Source organism: Hylobates moloch, unplaced genomic scaffold, assembly GCF_009828535.3.
Source record: "Hylobates moloch isolate HMO894 unplaced genomic scaffold, HMol_V3 SCAFFOLD_2, whole genome shotgun sequence".
NCBI lineage: Eukaryota > Metazoa > Chordata > Mammalia > Primates > Hylobatidae > Hylobates > Hylobates moloch.
In genome coordinates, this window is record NW_026652277.1 from 147,058,228 (window position 1) to 147,077,217 (window position 18,990).

An 18,990-nucleotide genomic window follows, 5' to 3' on the forward strand; every position below is an offset into this window, starting at 1 on the left:
ATGTTTTCAGTATTATTTCTTCCCCTTGGAATGCCTCATCCTTCACCTCTCTTCTTTGTCTAACTGATTTCTTCCAGACCTTCAGGATTTAGTTCAAATGCCATCATTTCCAGGAAACCTAACACCTCATCTGATTTACATGCCCCCTCTCTGGTATAGTTTTCTCATAGACTTGTCAAACCACCACAATCATGGACTAATTAATATGCCATCTTCTTTTTAAATTTTTAAAATTTTTGTATTGATACATAATAGATGTATAAATTTTTGGCATTCCATCTTCTTGAGGAAAGACGTGGGGTTTTGCTAACTATGTATTTCTAGTATGCATAATAATGACTAGCTCAAATGAGGAAATACTTATTTTTTACAATAAATGGTGTTGGCTTATCTTACTTATCTTAGAAAGAGAAGAGGTTTTAAAATCATTTATATTTGGCATGTTTTGGTCTCAGTAGAGGCTGATATGGAATTACAAGTTCTATCTCCATTATAAGTAAAATTTTAATAGTACAATTCTTCAGGCTGTGTATTACAGGTGAAATAAAACTCCCTACACACATAATTCTGCTCAGCAGGTACCTCTTATTACAATCTGAAGAATGACTATAAAAAGCCAAAACCTGTGTTCCTATTGGACAAATGGACTATTGGAAAATTGGACAAAATTCAATCCTGTGACTTTGCGGTCACTCCTTCCTATCTCACACCCTTTCCCAGGGCTGGGAATAGGGAGGAAGGGAGTGAGGTGATTCATGCAAGTGCAGGAACCAATCCTGTCTTTAAGATTTTAATAGTACCAGGGCCGTGCCCTTGCCTCTGTTTCCCCACAAACACTGGTATTATAAAAATGAAGATTGAGTCCACTTGTCCAATAGGAACACAGGTTTTAGCTTTCTATAGTGACTCTTCAGATTGCAATAAGAGCTCTTTGCTGTGCAGAATTATGTATGTAGGGAGTTTTATTTCACCTGTAGTACACAGTCCAAAGGATTTACTATTAAAGTGCCATCTATAATGGAGATCAAATTTGTTCATCATGTATCTTGTTTATTGCACTAATTTTGATTTTTTACATATTGCATGAAAATATTTTTATCTTGACTGCAGAATTTTTTAACGCACCTTTAAATTTTGCACCTGAGCTGAGTGCTTTAATCACCTCATTCTGCTTCCAACCCTGCCCTTGCCTCTATTTCCCCACATATACTGGTATTATAAAAATGAAGAAAGAATTTTATTTTTAGGCATTTTTTTTTTCCAAGAGAAAAAGAAATCTAAAGACAAGCATTGTAGGAAGGGTTAGGAGACAGAAATGTTCGTTAGTTTGAATTTTTTTTTTTTTTTTTTTTTTGTAGTTCAGGTAGTACATTATTTAAAGTAATGAAAACCCACAAACTGCTCAAGTAATAATTCCTCTAGAAAACCAAGCCAAGGCTATGACGGAGATGGGAATGTTTTCTTGCTACATTATGACATTTCTCTGATTTGTGGCCAATTACAGAGGTTATAAAATGGCTGTTAATCAGGGAAATGCCATATATTACCACCAGGAACTGCTGAAATAGGCCCTACAGAGCAAAACTCTTGACAGCAGCTATTAAAATAGAGATTTAGTCATTTTTCTCTCTATGGTGCCTGGAGTTAGAAGGAATAAAAATGGTGAGGCCAGTATACCCTCCATATTTCTAATTTGTTGCTTGGTTCAATTCAGTGCAGTTCAGTTAGTTCGTGAGTTTCAGTCATGAATGACTTAGTGCTGCTACCTGCCATTTTTATGCTGTCCTTGCCTTGAAGGAGTCTGAACTTGCCAGGAGCAATTTGTTTTGCTTTTTAATTTTTGAATATACATCTGTTTAAAAGTAAATTTGCCCTTGTGTGAGTTTGAGATTTGAAGCTTGTCTACATTGCACTGATCGAATGTTTGTGGAGATAAAAAGTATTTTGTTGATGGATATGAGGCTTGGTACAAATTGATGACTGAAAGAGTGAAAAGATGAATTAGTACCACCAGGTGAATGAATACTACTTTGCAGATGGACAAGAAATTTTTTTAGGCCGGGTGCAGTGGCTCATGCCCTGTAATTCCAGCATTTTGGGAGGCCAAGGCAGGCAGATTATTTGAGCCCAGGAGTTCAAGAACAGCCTGGGCCACATGGTGAAACCCCGTCTATACAAAAAAAAATTAAAAAGAATCAAAACTTAGCTGGACGTGGTGGTGTGCACTTGTAGTTCCAGCTACTCAGCTACTTGGGAAGCTGAAGTGGGAGAATAACTTGAGCCCAGGAGGCAGAGGTTGCAGTGAGCCAAGATCGCTCCATTGCACTCCAGCCTGGGTCTCAGAGTGAGAGCCTGTCTCAAATAATAATTAATTAATTAATAATAAAAATTAAAAACAACTTTTTTCAGTAAAATGCCAACTTCAGGTTCTCATGGAATGTGTACAAGGCAAGGAAGAAGTAGACCTTGGTTTATTAAAAGTTTGAGAATATTAAGATTTTAAAATTATACATCTTACCTTATATTGACTAATTTTTCAGTTTTATTTCCTTCTTAATTTATTCCCATTTTTTGTCTTTGCCCAAGATAAATGAAATTATTTAATTACTTAGAAAAATAATAGGTAACATGTTGGCCAGGTGCGGTGGCTCGCACCTGTAATCCTAACACTTTGGGAGGCCGAGGCGGGCAGATCACCTGAGGTAAGGAGTTTGAGACCAGCATGGCCAACGTGGTGAAACCCTGTCTCTACTAAAAATGAAAAAATTAGCTGGGCATGGTGGTGGGTGCCTGTAATCCCAGCTACTCGGGAGGCTGAGGTAGGAGAATTGCTGGAACCCAGGAGATGGAGGTTACAGTGAGCTGAGATTGCGCCACTGCACTTCAGCCTGGGCAACAGAGCGAGACTCTGTTTAAAAAAAAAAAAAGGTAACATACCTATAAAATAGATAACACAGGAAATAAAAAGACCTATTCTCTGGAGATCTGTGACAGCTCATTTTAAAGGAGGCGGTTTGTCTCATAGCACTGTAGCCTGTGGCATATAATTACAGTTAACCTTTGAACAATGTGGGGGTTGGAGAGCATGGATCCCCTGCACAGTTGAAAATCCATGTATAACATTAGACTCTTCATAAACTTGACTAAAAAAAAAAATCTATTCGCAAGCTCAAGAATAATGAATCAGTGCATTGCTTGACATATGGTGCTGTCCCACACAGAGAACAGTATGAAACATTATTCCAATCATTAAGTTTTATCAAACCAATTGAAGCCTTCCTTCTACACAATGGTCCTCCAAACACTCAGTCATTCTGTTCAGACAAGTGGGTCATGAAGATTCTGAGATCATGGATGTAATACACTTGCAAATGCTAACCGGTTGAGATTCTGTGTTATTATTTTATATTTTAAAAATAAGAGAATAAACTGGAATACTGCAGTGCTGCTAAACCAAAGTATGATATAGGAGTACAATTGTGACTAAGGGATCCTTTTATTATTAAAGTTATACTCCTTTTGAATTTGCATATTACCCTTTGCCTGAATCAGCCTTTCCGTAGGAGGCATGTAAAAGACAAGCAAAATCTGCTCTATTGACAACCATTTTAGACTAAAAGGATGAAATTAAGCCTGGGTCCCCTGGCCTACTGTGGTCTGTAGAACAAAGCAATCTTTTCCAGGTGAAATTGCTGATCTCTCATACAAAGTTTTGATTCCTCCTTTAGAGTGTGAATGGTGGAAATAAAAAAATAAAACCAGGGTGGACTTCGATTAGAGAAAATACGAAAAGTGGCTAAATCGTGGCAAATACAGAGGGGCAGTTTCTATCGGAAAGATTATCCCTAAGAGTGAGACGTAGCTTGTCATATCCAACCCCACCATGTGAGTAGAGGACAAGAAACAAACATTCAGAACACTCCTGTATATCATCTCAGCAAGAGACAAAGGCCTGTGCAATAAAAATGGAGCTTAGAGCTAAAAACTCATCTGGGCTTTGTTGTGTGTTCAGAATCAGAGTCTGAGATTCTGTGGCGTTTTTTGCAAGTAAGACAATTTAGACCAGAGATAAACAGAAATGCCTTCAAGAGACTTACAGATAACATAAAGGGATGGTGGGGCCTGTGTTAAACCAAAGAGTATTTGTCTTATTTAAAGGTATTCAAACTCAATTTTCTTGCTGGGCAAAAGAAAACAAGCCTGCAAGCCCACAGTCAGCATGTCCTAGAGGAGCCAAATGCGGGTGTTGATGTCTGGTGGTTTTAGTTTTTCATTCCACTCACTGCAGAGGGGACTCCCTTTTATCCCAATATCCTAAATCTTTGCAGAACCTGCTACCAGACAAGTACACCTTCCCTCCTTTCCTGAAGCTCCTACTATGACCCCCTAGTGGGAGGAAGAGCATATGCAAGCACGGTGCTTATTGTGAACAAGATCTAATTTCTTAATCCAGTCTAAGAAATTAGATCTTGTTCACAATAAGCACCATGCTTGCATATGCTCTTCCTCCCACTAGGGGGTCATGAAAATGTGGCACATATACACCATGGAATACTATGCAGCCATAAAAAATGATGAGTTCATGTCCTTTGTAGGGACATGGATGAAACTGGAAACCATCATTCTCAGTAAACTATCGCAAGGACAAAAAAACCAAACACCGCATGTTCTCACTCATAGGTGGGAATTGAACAATGAGAACACATGGACACAGGAAGGGGAACATCACACTCCAGGGACTGTTGTGGGGTGGGGGGAGGGGGGAGGGACAGCATTAGGAGATATACCTAATGCTAAATGATGAGTTAATGGGTGCAGTAAAACAACATGGCACATGGATACATATGTAACAAACCTGCACATTGTGCACATGTACCCTAAAACTTAAAGTATAATTTAAAAAAAAAAAAAGATCTAATTTCTTACTTTCAGATCAGAAGAGGGTTTCTCCATAACCTGACTCCCTGTGAAACAGTCATCTCTGAGGTTCCCGTATGTGGTCACTCTAGTATGTATGTCTGTCTGTGCAAAATAAGTAATCAGATATAGAGCACATCCCAAACTTGTGACAGCTACTGGGGAAAGGGAAGCACAGGAGTAATAATCATGAAAGAAAGCTAGAAATATAAAGGTTCAGAAAACGATACCACTCTGAATCACTGTCACCAAACTCAATGATTGCCTGCATAATGCAGAAAATTGGAGGGATTTTTCTAAAAAGTACAAAGATTGGGTGTAGCAACCTTATCAAATCAATTTGCTGGAGAACTAGGAGAGAAATACAGTTGTAGATTTTACCTTCTATTCTTCCTCACTCGGGTGCTCTTCTTTCCTACCCAGGTCTCAAGATCCTGCACTGGGTATTTAGGTTGACTTAGGGGACAGGGTCTTTAGAAATCTCAAGAAGCCAAAATCTGAACACAGTCGCTTATGCCTGTAATCCCAGGTCCTTTCAAAAGTAATCACATTTCCATGAATTTCACCCTTGTGAATGGGGCATTCTTTCAGGGCATTTATTTGTGCCCTATTCATATTAATAAAAAATAAAAATTCTAGGATGGAATTTGAATAGTCAAATTAAACATTTCCATTAAAATTTATAATAATCATCCTGATATTTAGTTGAAAAGTGAGGAATATATACACAGGTATACATATGCTTAGGAAATATAAAAAGGAAATAAACTTAGGTTCTGGACCAAGTAATTTAAATAAAAAAGAAATAAAGTCATAAATAACATTATTGTAATAAAAACTGGTAAAACACACCAGGACAATTTTCAAACCAATGTCAGTGTTTTACCTTTTACTTACTGCCTATGGCAAATCCAGCACTTTCTCATACATCTCCCAGTTTATTTCTCATATCAGTCACATGAAGGAGGATGTTGTCTTTATTTGCCATATGTAAAAAGGGACAGAAATGACATCTGAACCCACATCTTCCAACTCTGTGTCCTATAATGATTTCATTGTACCGGACTCTGTGTAGCAGCTTTATTTTGAGATCGTACATAGTTAGTTCTAATATAACTAAGCCCTAATTTATATTTAGCATCATGTCAGAAACATGATAAACAAGAGTAACTGCTCATTATTAATGCAAGTGACTTGCAACTCTGCCCTGCGGTTTTTATTCTGGATACATCTGTCTTGTGCCATTTCAATGGGCATGTGACAAAGGAAAATTACACTGTCAGTGTGTTCCCAGTCGACCCTTGCTACTCTGCTTCTTCCATTCCCTCATTGTGAGTCCTGCTTTTGCCAAACTAATTCTCGGACATTTTTCTTCTACCCTATGAGGAGGAGATGAGAAAGGGAGAGCCAGACTTAAAGATGTATGTGTGTGTAGCCTTTGAGTTTTGGTGGATGTGATCTTTAGAGAGAAAATAAGAGAGAATGACTAGGCTTCTGTTATTGGGTTTCAGAGCTGAAGGAATAAGGAGAGGGAATCTAGAAAATGTAACTATGGATTATAAATTAAATCTTGTTCTCCAGAAATCACAAGTAAAAAATTCAGTTGGATTTTCTTTTAACTATCGATAAGTCTGTTTCTTCACCCTTGTTACAATGCAAACTGAACCACAAGAGTTCTTTCTTACTTTTAGTTATGGATACTCTATGCCTCCTCTGTCTTTTAGTTAAAATCAGCCCAGGAGTGCTTATTTTTCTAGGTTTTCCTCGCTATTATTTTGTAAGTTCCATTTTGAAATCGGCAATTCTTGTCTGAATAGCTTCTACTCGTCTAATTCTATCACCAAAGCTACAAAATGTTTAGATGTAGTTCAAGAAATTCCAGAAACTACTTTAGAAAAAAGTGATCAGCATAAGAAAGGGCAAATTAAGAAGAATCAGAGTCAAGCAGCTGAAACATTAAAAAAAAATCAGAACAGGGTCGGAATATACACATTGTAACTTGGTAGTACAAAAAAAATGCAGAGAATCAAAATTAGTGCTTTGGAACTTGAGAGGCAGCAGTAACAATATTCTTCAGGTCAGTCTTCTGAATAATTGGCCCAGTTGTTCAGCCAGTATTTTGCTATCAGAATGCAGAAAGTGGTATAAATCCAGGGATGCCCTTCAAATTAATTATCTTTTTCACCATACATGAATATCTTGCTTGCCAGAACATTTGAATGCTTCATTATTTTAAAAACTAAATCCAATCAAGAAGCTAAGAATTGAAATTTCTACAGTTCCATTTTCTTAAGTGTTGAAGACTTCCAAGCTAATATCAAAAGAGCAGCCCTTTATTCTCAAAGAATTTGTATAGATATCACAGTCATAATCAGACTGGCTTTATTTCAGAGAGTATGCTTTTGGTAGCCTATCCAAAGATTTTATTTTAGTATAAACAGTAAAAATAACAGAAGTATTATAAGAAAGATGAATTGTGATTGACAGAGGAGAAAATTCAATTACTTGGAAAGTGTATTTTGTGGGATTAGAATTGAAAATAATAATATGTCAGTGACTGAAGTAGACATATTGATGTTTTAGAGCCATGCTTTGCTGCAATATTTTATGCTTTGTTTTTCAGTGATGTCAGGTCTTTGGCTTGGAATTTAACAACAGACACTTTAAACAATGTTATGTGCTTATATTAGTATAATCTGTAGTATAACAGAAGTTTAAAATGTCTGCCTATAAAACTCTTTATATGAAATGGAGTGAGTCATTAATTAATATGTCCAGTACTCTCCTTCACATCCAGACACCGATAGTTCAGAATCCTCCATCTATCCACCTTTCCCTTTACTATTCTTCACAGATGCAGGCCAACAAAGACGAGGATAGTTCTCCAGCTGCCCGTGGCCTGCACAGCTCCTCTAATGAGCCACATGCACAACCTCTGAGAGGGGTGTGCACACAATCAAATTAAGACTGCTGTAGCTCTATTCTATGGGGCATATTCTCTCCCACCTGCCTTCTCTGGGTATCAGGAAAGTGATGAAAATCAGTCTTGGTGTTGACAAATAACATGAAGATAGCAAATAACATTCTTCCCCAGTTAGGTGGTTTAAGTTTTTTAAAAAATTGAAAAACAGAAATATATGCACACAGAAAGCAATTTAGCCAGCACAGCCAGGTATAAAATGAGAAGTTTTATTACATTGTCCCTCACGGCACTGTTAACTGCCTCATTCATTCCCAGTTTCTACTCACTATTAATTACTGTAAAGGTTTTTGGCATGTTCTTCTCTACCCAGCTCCCACCAGCCCCTACCATGCCAAATGCTTGTATATGTGTTAGCATATATATGGTGCATCTTGCTTATTTTCATGGAAAGGTCTTAAGGTTTATTTCACATCCATATCCGCTCATCTACTTCTTTTTATAGATTGCACATGTACCATTGTATGAACATGCTATGTAGACATAAACAGTACTTTAATCTTATTAGGGTATTTTTATTCCCCCCTCCTTTTTTTATTACAAATGAAGAGCTAATGAGTATCCCCAAAGATAAATCTTTTACAAGTATATTGTAGGGTAAATTTCCGTCAATAGAATTGCCAAACCAAATACATGTCTATTTAAAATTCTAATAAACGTATTAACTTGCTGTTCAAACAATGGAATCAATCTGCACTTCCACTAGCACTCTTGTGAACACTTGACATTATCATACATTTAATTTTCCCCAATCTCAAAAATAAGAAATGACATCTTACTGCTGCTTAGTTTTACAGTTCTTTATGATAATCTTGAGTGCTTTTTAAGAATTTCATAATTGATTATGTATGTTTATTTTATTGTGAACTACCTATTGTTATATTTTCCTCATTATCCTTAAAAATATGGAACACTTTGCATATTTGCCTGCCAGTTTTGCACATAGACAATGCTATTCCACTCTGAATAATTACAATTTGGTTATATATGTTGCTTAGGTGAGGCTTCTCTGATTTCTGTAACTGTGACCAATTTCTTTAAGACAACAAAGGAGAAAATGAGAGCAAGACAAAGGAAAGGAGGGGGACAGGAAGAAAAGGTTGAGGGTGATGGTGGGAGGAGCATTACTACCCAAAATGCTCTACTAATCCCTAGTTTTGACTATCAATCCCTGGTAGAGTGTAGTAGTTAGCATTGTTTATGGAATGAGACTGTGGATTTGAATACCACCACTGCCACTTATTAACCATGCAAGCTTAGGAAATTTACTCAACTTCTCTGAGTCTCAATTTCCTCATTTGTAAATTGGAGATAGTAATAGTATATACATCATCATATACATCATGCATCAATGTTATTGTAAGGATTAAGTAAAACAACCCACTGAAACTGAAGAACACTAAATGCGTATAACATACACACTCAATGCTTGTCAGGCATTACTCTTACTAAATACTGGTCCATCCTATCCAGGAGGGACTAGAACACCTTCTCTTTCTTGGTCCTTTCTCAGTGGCCCTCCTTACTTGGGGACTCTGTCTTGTATTTACATGTTGCATTTCTGTGGAGCTAATTTAAACAATTAGTATGCATGTCCCAAGACAATTTTTATGGCATAAGAAGCTATTAAAAATTTACCTAAAAAATGATCTGTTGTATCCAGTCAAGAGAGGTAAGTAATATTGTGGGAAGTATAGGATTTTTCATATTTTGTTTTTTCAATTTGATTTTCACTAATAAATGATGTAAGAAAAAGAAGACAGATGAACTCCATTTCAGTCTTAAGATATATTTGCAGTTTAATGCATACCTGAGTAAGATTTCTAAACTTATATCAACAGATTGGATCTTTATTTTCTTTCCCCTTGATGATTTCAAATTTTACTGTTTGTATTGTTGTACTCGAATTTAAACTGCTTAGTTACTATTACAATATAAATTAAAGTTTAGAGAATATTAAAAAGCTAGTGGAAAGCAGCTAGAAAACTTACATATGTAATATTAAATTATCTTTAGCAAACAGCATTTTTGAATATTAATGATAACATTGCTAAAGTAGCAAGAGAAAAAAATCTATATAAAGTTTATTGGACCCAATTTGTAAAAATATTGTTTTCTTTATGAGAAAAATGACTACTGTCAGATATGTGCTAAACGTTGTTTTTCCATTTCTTTAATTTGCATTTTTGTCCAAATAAATATTAACAAATATTATTGTACTGAAGTTGGAGGATTCTGCTATCTGAGATTTTGAAAATCTAATCCAATGATTCATTTTGCTAATAAAAGTTTTTAAATAAGTGGAATCAATGGTAGTGATAACAAGAAGGCATAATTACAAATGGAATAAAAGACTAATTCTTTGGAGGTTTCTTCTCTATAGGAAGATATCAAATTAAGTCAGATAAAGATCAGATACCAGGAAGAAAATGTCATTATTCAACATGTAGAAGCATCCAATAATTCAATGATAATAAAAACACATATTTTTTATTATGATTGGAAATATATTTATGTATAGATGCCAATAAATTAAATACATTTTCTTGCTTTTAATTAATTTTATATTAAAATAACCTGAAATTGCACATCCAAGTATAAGCTCAGAGATGATAAAACTTATTTAATCCTTTTTTTTGTTTTTTATTCGCAGAAAATGAAGACCATCTAAACGGCTTAAAAACCAGGGTAGAAAATGCTGATGCTAGAAATGGGGATCTCTTGAGAGCTTTGAATGACACTTTGGGAAAGTTATCAGCTATTCCAAATGGTAAGCATTCAGGACACTACCAACTGTGTCAGTTGACCTGAAGTTTTGAAGACTATTGTTAACTTTTACCGTTTTTTTTCTAAGATTATTCTGGTACTATTATCTGGAAATTAGATACTGGTTTTCTTACTTATGAATTCTTCTTTGTGAGAATGAGAAACTAAACCATACTTTGCATTATGGTATTTTTTATCTTTTATTGCTTTTAGCCAGTATCCTTAGGAATGTGTTACAGAAAGGAAGATATAGACATCTTATTATTATAAAACTCATCCTTCAGTATTGGCAGGGGATTGGTTCCAGGACCCCCCCACAGATATCAAAATTATTGAATACTCAAGTCCCTTTTATAAAATGGCACGGTATTTGCATATAACCTATGCATAGCCTCCCATATACTTTTAATCCCTAGATTATTTATAATACCTAATATAATGTAAATGCTATGTAAATTCTTACAGTGTACTGTTTAGGAAATAATGACAAGAAAAAAGTTTGTCCATGTTCAGTACAGACACAACCATTTTTTTCCCCTAAATATCCAAATATCCAACTCTCCAAGGTTGGTTGAATTTACAGATACAGAGCCCACTGACACAGAGGGACAACTGCATTGTCTTCTGTGTTTCAGCCCAAGAAATCGTGTATTAGTGAGATAGAATAAATCACATAGACACTATTCTCTAAAATACTGATGTACCACCACAACGGCACAGTTTATTAAAGTACCTGCAGTAATAGGTGAGAGCCCACTGCATTCTCTCTTGATAAAATTCAATTTCTTTAGCTATTTCAACTTTCAAAAACATTAGTGGTCAAACGATGTCTATAATATCTTTCTACCTATTAGAACTGCTGGAAATTTTTGCATGGTATTAGTTCCTGAAAGCCCACGTTATTTTAAAGATACTACTTTTACTATTCTTATATTGTTAAAACATGATATAATAGCAACAAAGATTATAAACACTTATGGAGTACTTAATATACTTATGTAATTTTCATACCAATTGGAGCAAAAAAATTTGCTTTATTTGCTCACATCAATTGGTGTGAGGATTACATACACTGAACATAAGTATACTGAATATAGATAACATAAGTATATTATACATAAGTATAATATAGATAACATAAGTATAGATAACATAAGTAACATTTAGAATAGTCACTTCACTACTTTAAGAGCTAATCAGGTATTCATACAGATACAGAACCCACTGACACAGAAGGACAACTTGTCTTCCGTGTATAACATAAGTTAGCACTAACACTTAACATCAGTTAAGATACTGTTATTATCCCCACTTTACAGGTGAGAAACAGACACAGGATACTGAAGGCCATTGTTAAAAGTGGCACATAGGAAACTTAAACCCCACAGTTTGATTTCAGAGCCTATGATCTTAACCACTAACCTGTACGCACTAGTAGTCATCTATAGGTACAATATACAAATCAGGATCAGGAGACAAATGCACATATTTATACAACACAGTTAATATTAAAATCTAAGTGGTTTTTACTTTTTTAACATTGAAAAACCTGAGTAACTTTTCAGATTTTCATGTCACTTCTTCAGTAGTAAGTATATAGAAAATTTCCAATGCTGAAAACAAATATAAATACACGAATGCGTGGCCTAACATACCTGAAAATGTTTCTCTATCCTAAAATGAAAATACGTTAATTTCCCTCCAACCCCCACCCCAACCCCTGCCCCGCTTTGGAAATGCAGATTAAATCTTAAGCCTCATTTTCATGAAGCTCACACGGATAAATTTATCTCGTTAATCAGTTCAGCAGCAAATCACAATATGACCTTATACAATGAACATTTAGAATAGTCACTTCACTACTTTAAGAGCTAATCAGGTATTCATAGCAAAAGTCCCTGAGAAAATTTAATTTAGCTAAAAAATTTGCTTCATTTGCTACACCTGAATGAGACAAAGTTCAGCCTTTTCCCTTTGCAAATGTGTCCGAGGTCAGCCAGCCCCAGCCTGGCTTTGACAAGCATGGATTAAGCCACTAATTCCAGACCCTTTGTTTTGTTTTTCATACCCTCATCTGCTGACAGACACAGCTGCTAAACTGCAAGCTGTTAAGGACAAAGCCAGACAAGCCAACGACACAGCTAAAGATGTACTGGCACAAATTAAAGAGCTCCACCAGAACCTCGATGGCCTGAAGAAGAATTACAATAAACTAGCAGACAGCGTCGCCAAAACGAATGCTGTGGTTAAAGATCCTTCCAAGAACAGTAAGATCTCCTTTTTCATTGTGATGATGTAATTTATTTCCTCTCACCGTAAAAGTATCCCAGACTCGTAAATGCTCAAGTTGGAAAGACCCTCACAGTGGTGTAGTCTGCCTTCCTTGTTTCATAGATCGGCCTCAGGAATCGAGTGTCATGCAGTTCCAAAGCTAGAATCCAAGTCTTCCAGCTCTGCCCCAGTGCTTTTTTCATCTGAATTTTTTCCAGTCAAGAAGAGATTAGGAATTCTCAAGGTGTGCCTAACATTAGGCAGAGAGATGCCAAACACTTTTCAATCCGTGTGTGTAATTAAAAATATAGTTGTACTTGGGTAATTATATCCTCAGAATTGGCGAAGTGTCATGGAACATAGAGGTTAAGGGGCACGTTCATTAGCAGACTTGTTAGAACAGGGTATGAAAATGATACCAACTTGAAATGCATTAAAATTTGAAAATCTTGATGTTTTATTACTTAGATTCCAGTTATTTCACATTTCCAGGAAATAAAAATAAAGCATTTATCTAGTTGCTAAAGACTATTCACATCTTTTATATATTGTATCAAATTATATTGACTTAAGGATTTACTGAGAAAACCTGAGAGAAAATATCATAATCTATATTATTAGTTAAATACAGTCAAAATATTAAGATTTTCAAATGCATTTTTCCTTTTTTGTCAAATGATACAAAGCTATATTGGGCCAGGTACAGTGGCTAACACCTGTAATCTTTGCACTTTAGGTGCCTGAGGCGGGAGGATCACTTGAGCCTAGGAATTCGAGACCAGCCTGGGCACCAAAGCAAGACCCCATCTTTACAAAAAATTTAAAAAATAGCCAGGCATGGTAGTGACATTGCACCTGTATTCCCAGCCACTTGGGAGTCTGAGGCTGGAGGATCCCTTGAACCCAGAAGGGTGAGGCTGCAGTGAGCTGTGATCATGCCACTGCACTCCAGCCTGGGTGGCAGATTGAGATGCTTTCTCAAAAAAAAAAAAAAGGGTTATCTTGGTACCCTTGTTACATGATTTCACCAAAGGAGATGCTTGGGTAATTTGTGCTTTTCACTTTCAAGAGACTAGCCCTCTTTATATGCCAACATTTTGGGGGGGGTATCAAAATATTTGGAGTATAAAAACAAAAGCACGGTAATTGGTATTATATGCCATACAATTCAAATGCTGTTTGAGTGGGGAATGGAGCCTGATTTCAGCATCCTAGCCTCAAATCAAATCCTATGGATGCTATGATATAATAGACATTATTAATATGACTCCTTCATGAGCAAGGAAGAGTACAAACACATATAACATAAACTTCAGAGCCAGGGAGAAAAAGGGGAGATAAAAACATTTTAAAAAATTTTTAATGTAAGCCCAGAAATGGCTTGTCTTGTACCTCAAGGATTCCATAATAACTTCTTATGATTTATGCCAAATCACAATATTCCCACTAAAAATGAATGAAAACAAAATTTTAATCAAATATTACTATCTCTGCTGCTTACTTCATAATTTAAGATATATTTTTAACTTTTATTTTAAGTTCAGGCGTGTAAGTGCAGGTTTGTTACATAGGTAAACCTGTGTCATGGGGGTTTGTTTTATGAATTATTTATTTCATCATGCATGTATTAAGCCTAGTACCCATTAGTTATTTTTCCTGACCCTCTTCTTCCTCCTGCACTCCACCCTCCAAAAGAATTCCATTCTATTTTAGATTGATTCTCAACTGGTAGTGGCCTTTCATAATATCTCTGTTTTAATCCTATCCTCTATTATGAGAAATAGTTAATTGTCTATAAATATTAATTAAATTGGGTCTTTTTCTATCTTACTAAAACATAGAAATAATTTTTAAAATACAAATAGTGGCCACTAAATTATACATTTTGTGTACTTTTATTTGATAACATTTGTTTGAGTTAAAATGGGGTGCATTTATAATTAGTACCTGTTATGGAAAATACCATTTTTTATAGTCACTATTTTATAATATTTATAGAAAATACTTCCTCATGAATTTTCTAATTTTTTTGTTTTGTTTCCATGTGAAATTGCCTGCAGAAATCAGTATGTATATGTTTACTTATATATCTTTTAGTAACGCTCATGCTTCGTTGCCTATTGCAAAACGTCACAGCTTTGCATGTACTATATTTTGGTTTTGCTTTAAACATTGCATAGCTATTCTTTCCACTGTCACAGTATTAATGGTAGATATGTAAAGGGAATCTTCCTTTATAAAAAGGTCATATGTGTATAAAGGTGATATCAAATGTTTTTAATAGTGTTATGAAAAGTTTGGTCAGGCAAAGTGGCTCATACTCTAACCCCAGAACTTTGGGAGGTCAAGGTGGGAGGATCACTTGAGGCCAGGAGTTTGAGATCAGCCTGGGAAACATAGCAAGACTCTATCTCTACAAAAAGGAAAAGTGAGTGAAATATCTATATGATAGCCACATAAAAGTGGAAAACTGAACTTCTCTATAGAATTAACTAGATTATGCTGTTTCTGATAACACAAATTCACCTCTTGACACACAAATGACTTAATTGCAAGAGGATTAAAATAGATTAGGTCTACATTGCTGTTGTTTTTACCCTGCGAAGCTCACTTTTTCCTCTCCTTGTGATTATTCTCAACTTCTGTAGAATTATATTTGGAGAAACACATAATAAAACTAGGTCTTAACAAATGAGCAGCTACTGGGATATCAAAATGTTCTCTCTTAAACATCCCATAGTTTAAATTGAAAGTCAAGATAAAACTGAAAAAATAGCTACAAAAAAAAAATAATAACAAAATTTAATATATCACTATTTGAAAAATATGACCAAGAGTGTCCTCAGTGGAAAATGAGAGCAACTATATTACTAAACCATCATTGAAATAACGATTTTAAACAATCAACTTTGGTGACTTAGAAAAAGCAGAGTTAACTTAAAGAATGGAAAAGACTGAAAAATTAATGAATTTGAAGACGGAAAATAATAGACCTGATAAATCTAAAAGGTGACTCCTTAGGAATATAGATTAAAAATTAAGTGATTGTCAAGTTTCATCAAGAAAAATAAAGGACAAATAGGCAGAGCTCTAAAAGAGGTTATCACTAGACAAGGGAGGAAATTTAACACATAAGAGATTACTTGGAAAAACTTCAACTGCTCCAGAGGACAGAGGAAAAAGGGGAGAAGAGGAGCTTCCAAGTTCCATTTTGAAACATTTGGCAAAAACTTCTGAGAACTTGTGAATAAAAGAGTCTGTAATTTGCCTACGTCTAAGTAGTCTTTGTTTAACTACTTTTACTCTTTCTCATTAATCTAAATCTAAATCATTTTGCCTCAGTTTTAGAATAATTTGTAGAATGTCAGAATAACAATGGAGAATTAAAGGAAGGGAAAAATGAACAAACGGTTTATTAAAAGTATACAAAATAAAGGGATCACTGTGTTTATGCTATCTGCATGATGATGTAACAAACATTTCTATCCAGATAACATGCATTTCAGGAAGAAAATACTGCACTCAGTTCTTGATATAGCAAATCTATTAGTTAAATTTAATAATAGACCTATGTTCTTTTTAAATGCCGCTAACAGCATAAGTCATATTTATGAGTTCAAAATACCTACTTCAAAACCTAATTTAAAAACTTCCCTTTGAGCACATGTGATTCGTTCCTGAGGGTTAGTTCTCAGTGGTTGTATGTCAGCCGCAGAGCAGATCATTCAGAGTCTAACACGGCATGTGGCCTTGAACCTTAAGCAGTTGAGCTTTTTCATCAGAGTCACAATGACAGAAAGTTGAACAATACACACTTAATCAGATAATGAATGACATAGTGTGGATGAGACTGCCAGCATCCCAGCAATAGAATAAGTGGTTTACCACGTGGCATACGCCCTCCCTTGAAAAGCACATACTGAAAGTCTATGGATCAGTGATGATCTTCAACTATTTTAGGGTTGAAACTTTGAAATTGCCAATATGTAACCCTTTATTTTTTTTAACCTACAAAAACAGCTGTTTAATATGGGTCAACCTAATATATAACATAGGATAATCAACTATTCTTCAAAATGAAATTGAACTGCACCATGAAAGATTTAATTAAATATAGGCCTTTAGTCTAAGGGTTTTTCAACATCAAAATTTCTTCAAAAGACATTTTGATAGCTTCTCTCTTTAAGATGTGCAAAAAAAGACGGTGAGAAAAAGAAAGAAAACCAATTTTGTGTAAAAACCCTGATTTAAATACAGTTCTGGCTTGGACAGACTAGGTGACATTTTAAAGATGCTTTCATTTCCTTGCTTCTGTGACTAAAGTTCTATTCTGTAAAGGTTAACTTTTTGGCTGAAGTTAGAAATTAAGGATTGAATTAAGTTCTTCATATTCTCTACCTTCAATGCTAATTTTTACCTTAATCACAAAGAAAAAGTGGTGGCCCTCTGTCCTAATATCTACGCCCCTGGCCTGCTTGAGTCTCAACTAAAATATTCACATTTGCCATCACACATTTCGCTTTAGCTGTTATGGCCATGATTTGTCACGTTAATAAGATGAAATTGTTTGGTTAAGCATACTGCTATTCTAATTCTGTGTGTGCACGCATATACGTGCACACTAATTTTGTTCTATGCAGTTGCCGATGCAGATGCCACTGTCAAAAATTTAGAACAGGAAGCTGACCGGCTAATAGATAAACTCAAACCCATCAAGGAACTTGAGGATAACCTAAAGAAAAACATCTCTGAGATAAAGGAATTGATAAACCAAGCTCGGAAACAAGCCAATTCTGTAAGTTCTTTTTATCGTCAGTATCAGTAACTGATTGTAATTGTTGGATTATTCCTAGAGGGAATGTCTTTCCCAAGGATTCCCCGTTGAATTATCTTAGGTTCTTTTCCTTTAACTTGAAGAGATTTGGGGTAGGAGGGGTTGGAGTGGGGAAGAGGTTAGTTTTGTTTTGTTTGTAAATTTCAAAAGACATTTCATGAGAACAATAATCACCACTTATTGTTTTAAAACTGGGAATTCTGGTATATTCTATTACTATTTGCATAGAATAATACAAATAGCAAAAAGAAAACCTTATTATTGTATACTAAAAAGCCATGGATGAGAGTATCTTCCTCTTGCTAAAAACAAACCAAAAAAAAGGCCAACTAATGGGGTTATGGCAGGAATGAAGGAACAATATACGGAATAAGAGCAAAGAGAAACAAACATTTTATATATATATTCTTTTGTCTGGTATAAACAACAATAAAAATGGCTTTGGTTATACTTTTTACATTTATTTTTTGTTTTGGAGTAAATAGGAAATAGCTGATTTGTCTCAAAATTTTGCTCTTTATTTACCCAATTAGAAGTTTACTAGGATAGAGACAGAGCTTTCTAGAAGGTAGCATGCTAACGAGCCAGGGCAGAGTTGTTAAGTGCCAACGTGAAACTTTAGTCAAAGGAAGGAAGGAAGGGAAGGGGAGGAGAGGTGAGGGGAGCTAAGGGGAGGGGAGGTGAAGGGAGGGGTGGTAGAAAGAAAGAAAGGAAGGGCAGTTTTCTTATTTTCAGGCTTGAACTCAAACCTTGTTAGATACCTCAGTTTTCCATGTCAAAAATTCTGTTTTTTGAACAACTTTGGAGCTAGGATGATCAGAAAAGCCCTTCTTAGTCCATCAATTTATATTTTTAGTAGTATTTAAGAATATGATGCTCCAGTAACAGTATATTCTTTTTCCTCCTTATTCACATCTAACACTTCTAAACAACGCCAAGACAATAAGTTCAAGGTGAACATTGAAAAGGAATTCACAACTCGACTGACTGAAAAAAACTTAGAAAACAACAAAAAGATTAGTGAAGATGATGTTACAAAAGATCAGAGTAATAAATCAGTGAAAAGATCTGAGAAAACATATATTCAGCTAGAATATGAAAGCCAGTCAGTATCGGTGACAGGTGATCATTATGTATGTAAAGCACAAGATTAAAAGAAACCAGATGTTACTTCAAGGTTTGAAGTTTTATCTAAGATTTAGCCAACATGGAAAAAGCCTCT

General features: G+C 35.3%; 1 protein-coding gene across 1 annotated transcript in view; it reads left to right on the forward strand.

Annotated features, from left to right (window-relative positions):
* LAMA2 (laminin subunit alpha 2) overlaps positions 1-18,990 on the forward strand; it is a 656,337-nt gene that overhangs the window by 567,237 nt on the left and 70,110 nt on the right. The window contains exons 36-38 of the mRNA XM_058435730.1: positions 10,551-10,667; positions 12,748-12,930; positions 17,575-17,729. Of these exons, the coding sequence (XP_058291713.1) occupies positions 10,551-10,667; positions 12,748-12,930; positions 17,575-17,729 (455 nt within the window). The remainder of the gene's footprint in view (positions 1-10,550; positions 10,668-12,747; positions 12,931-17,574; positions 17,730-18,990) is intronic.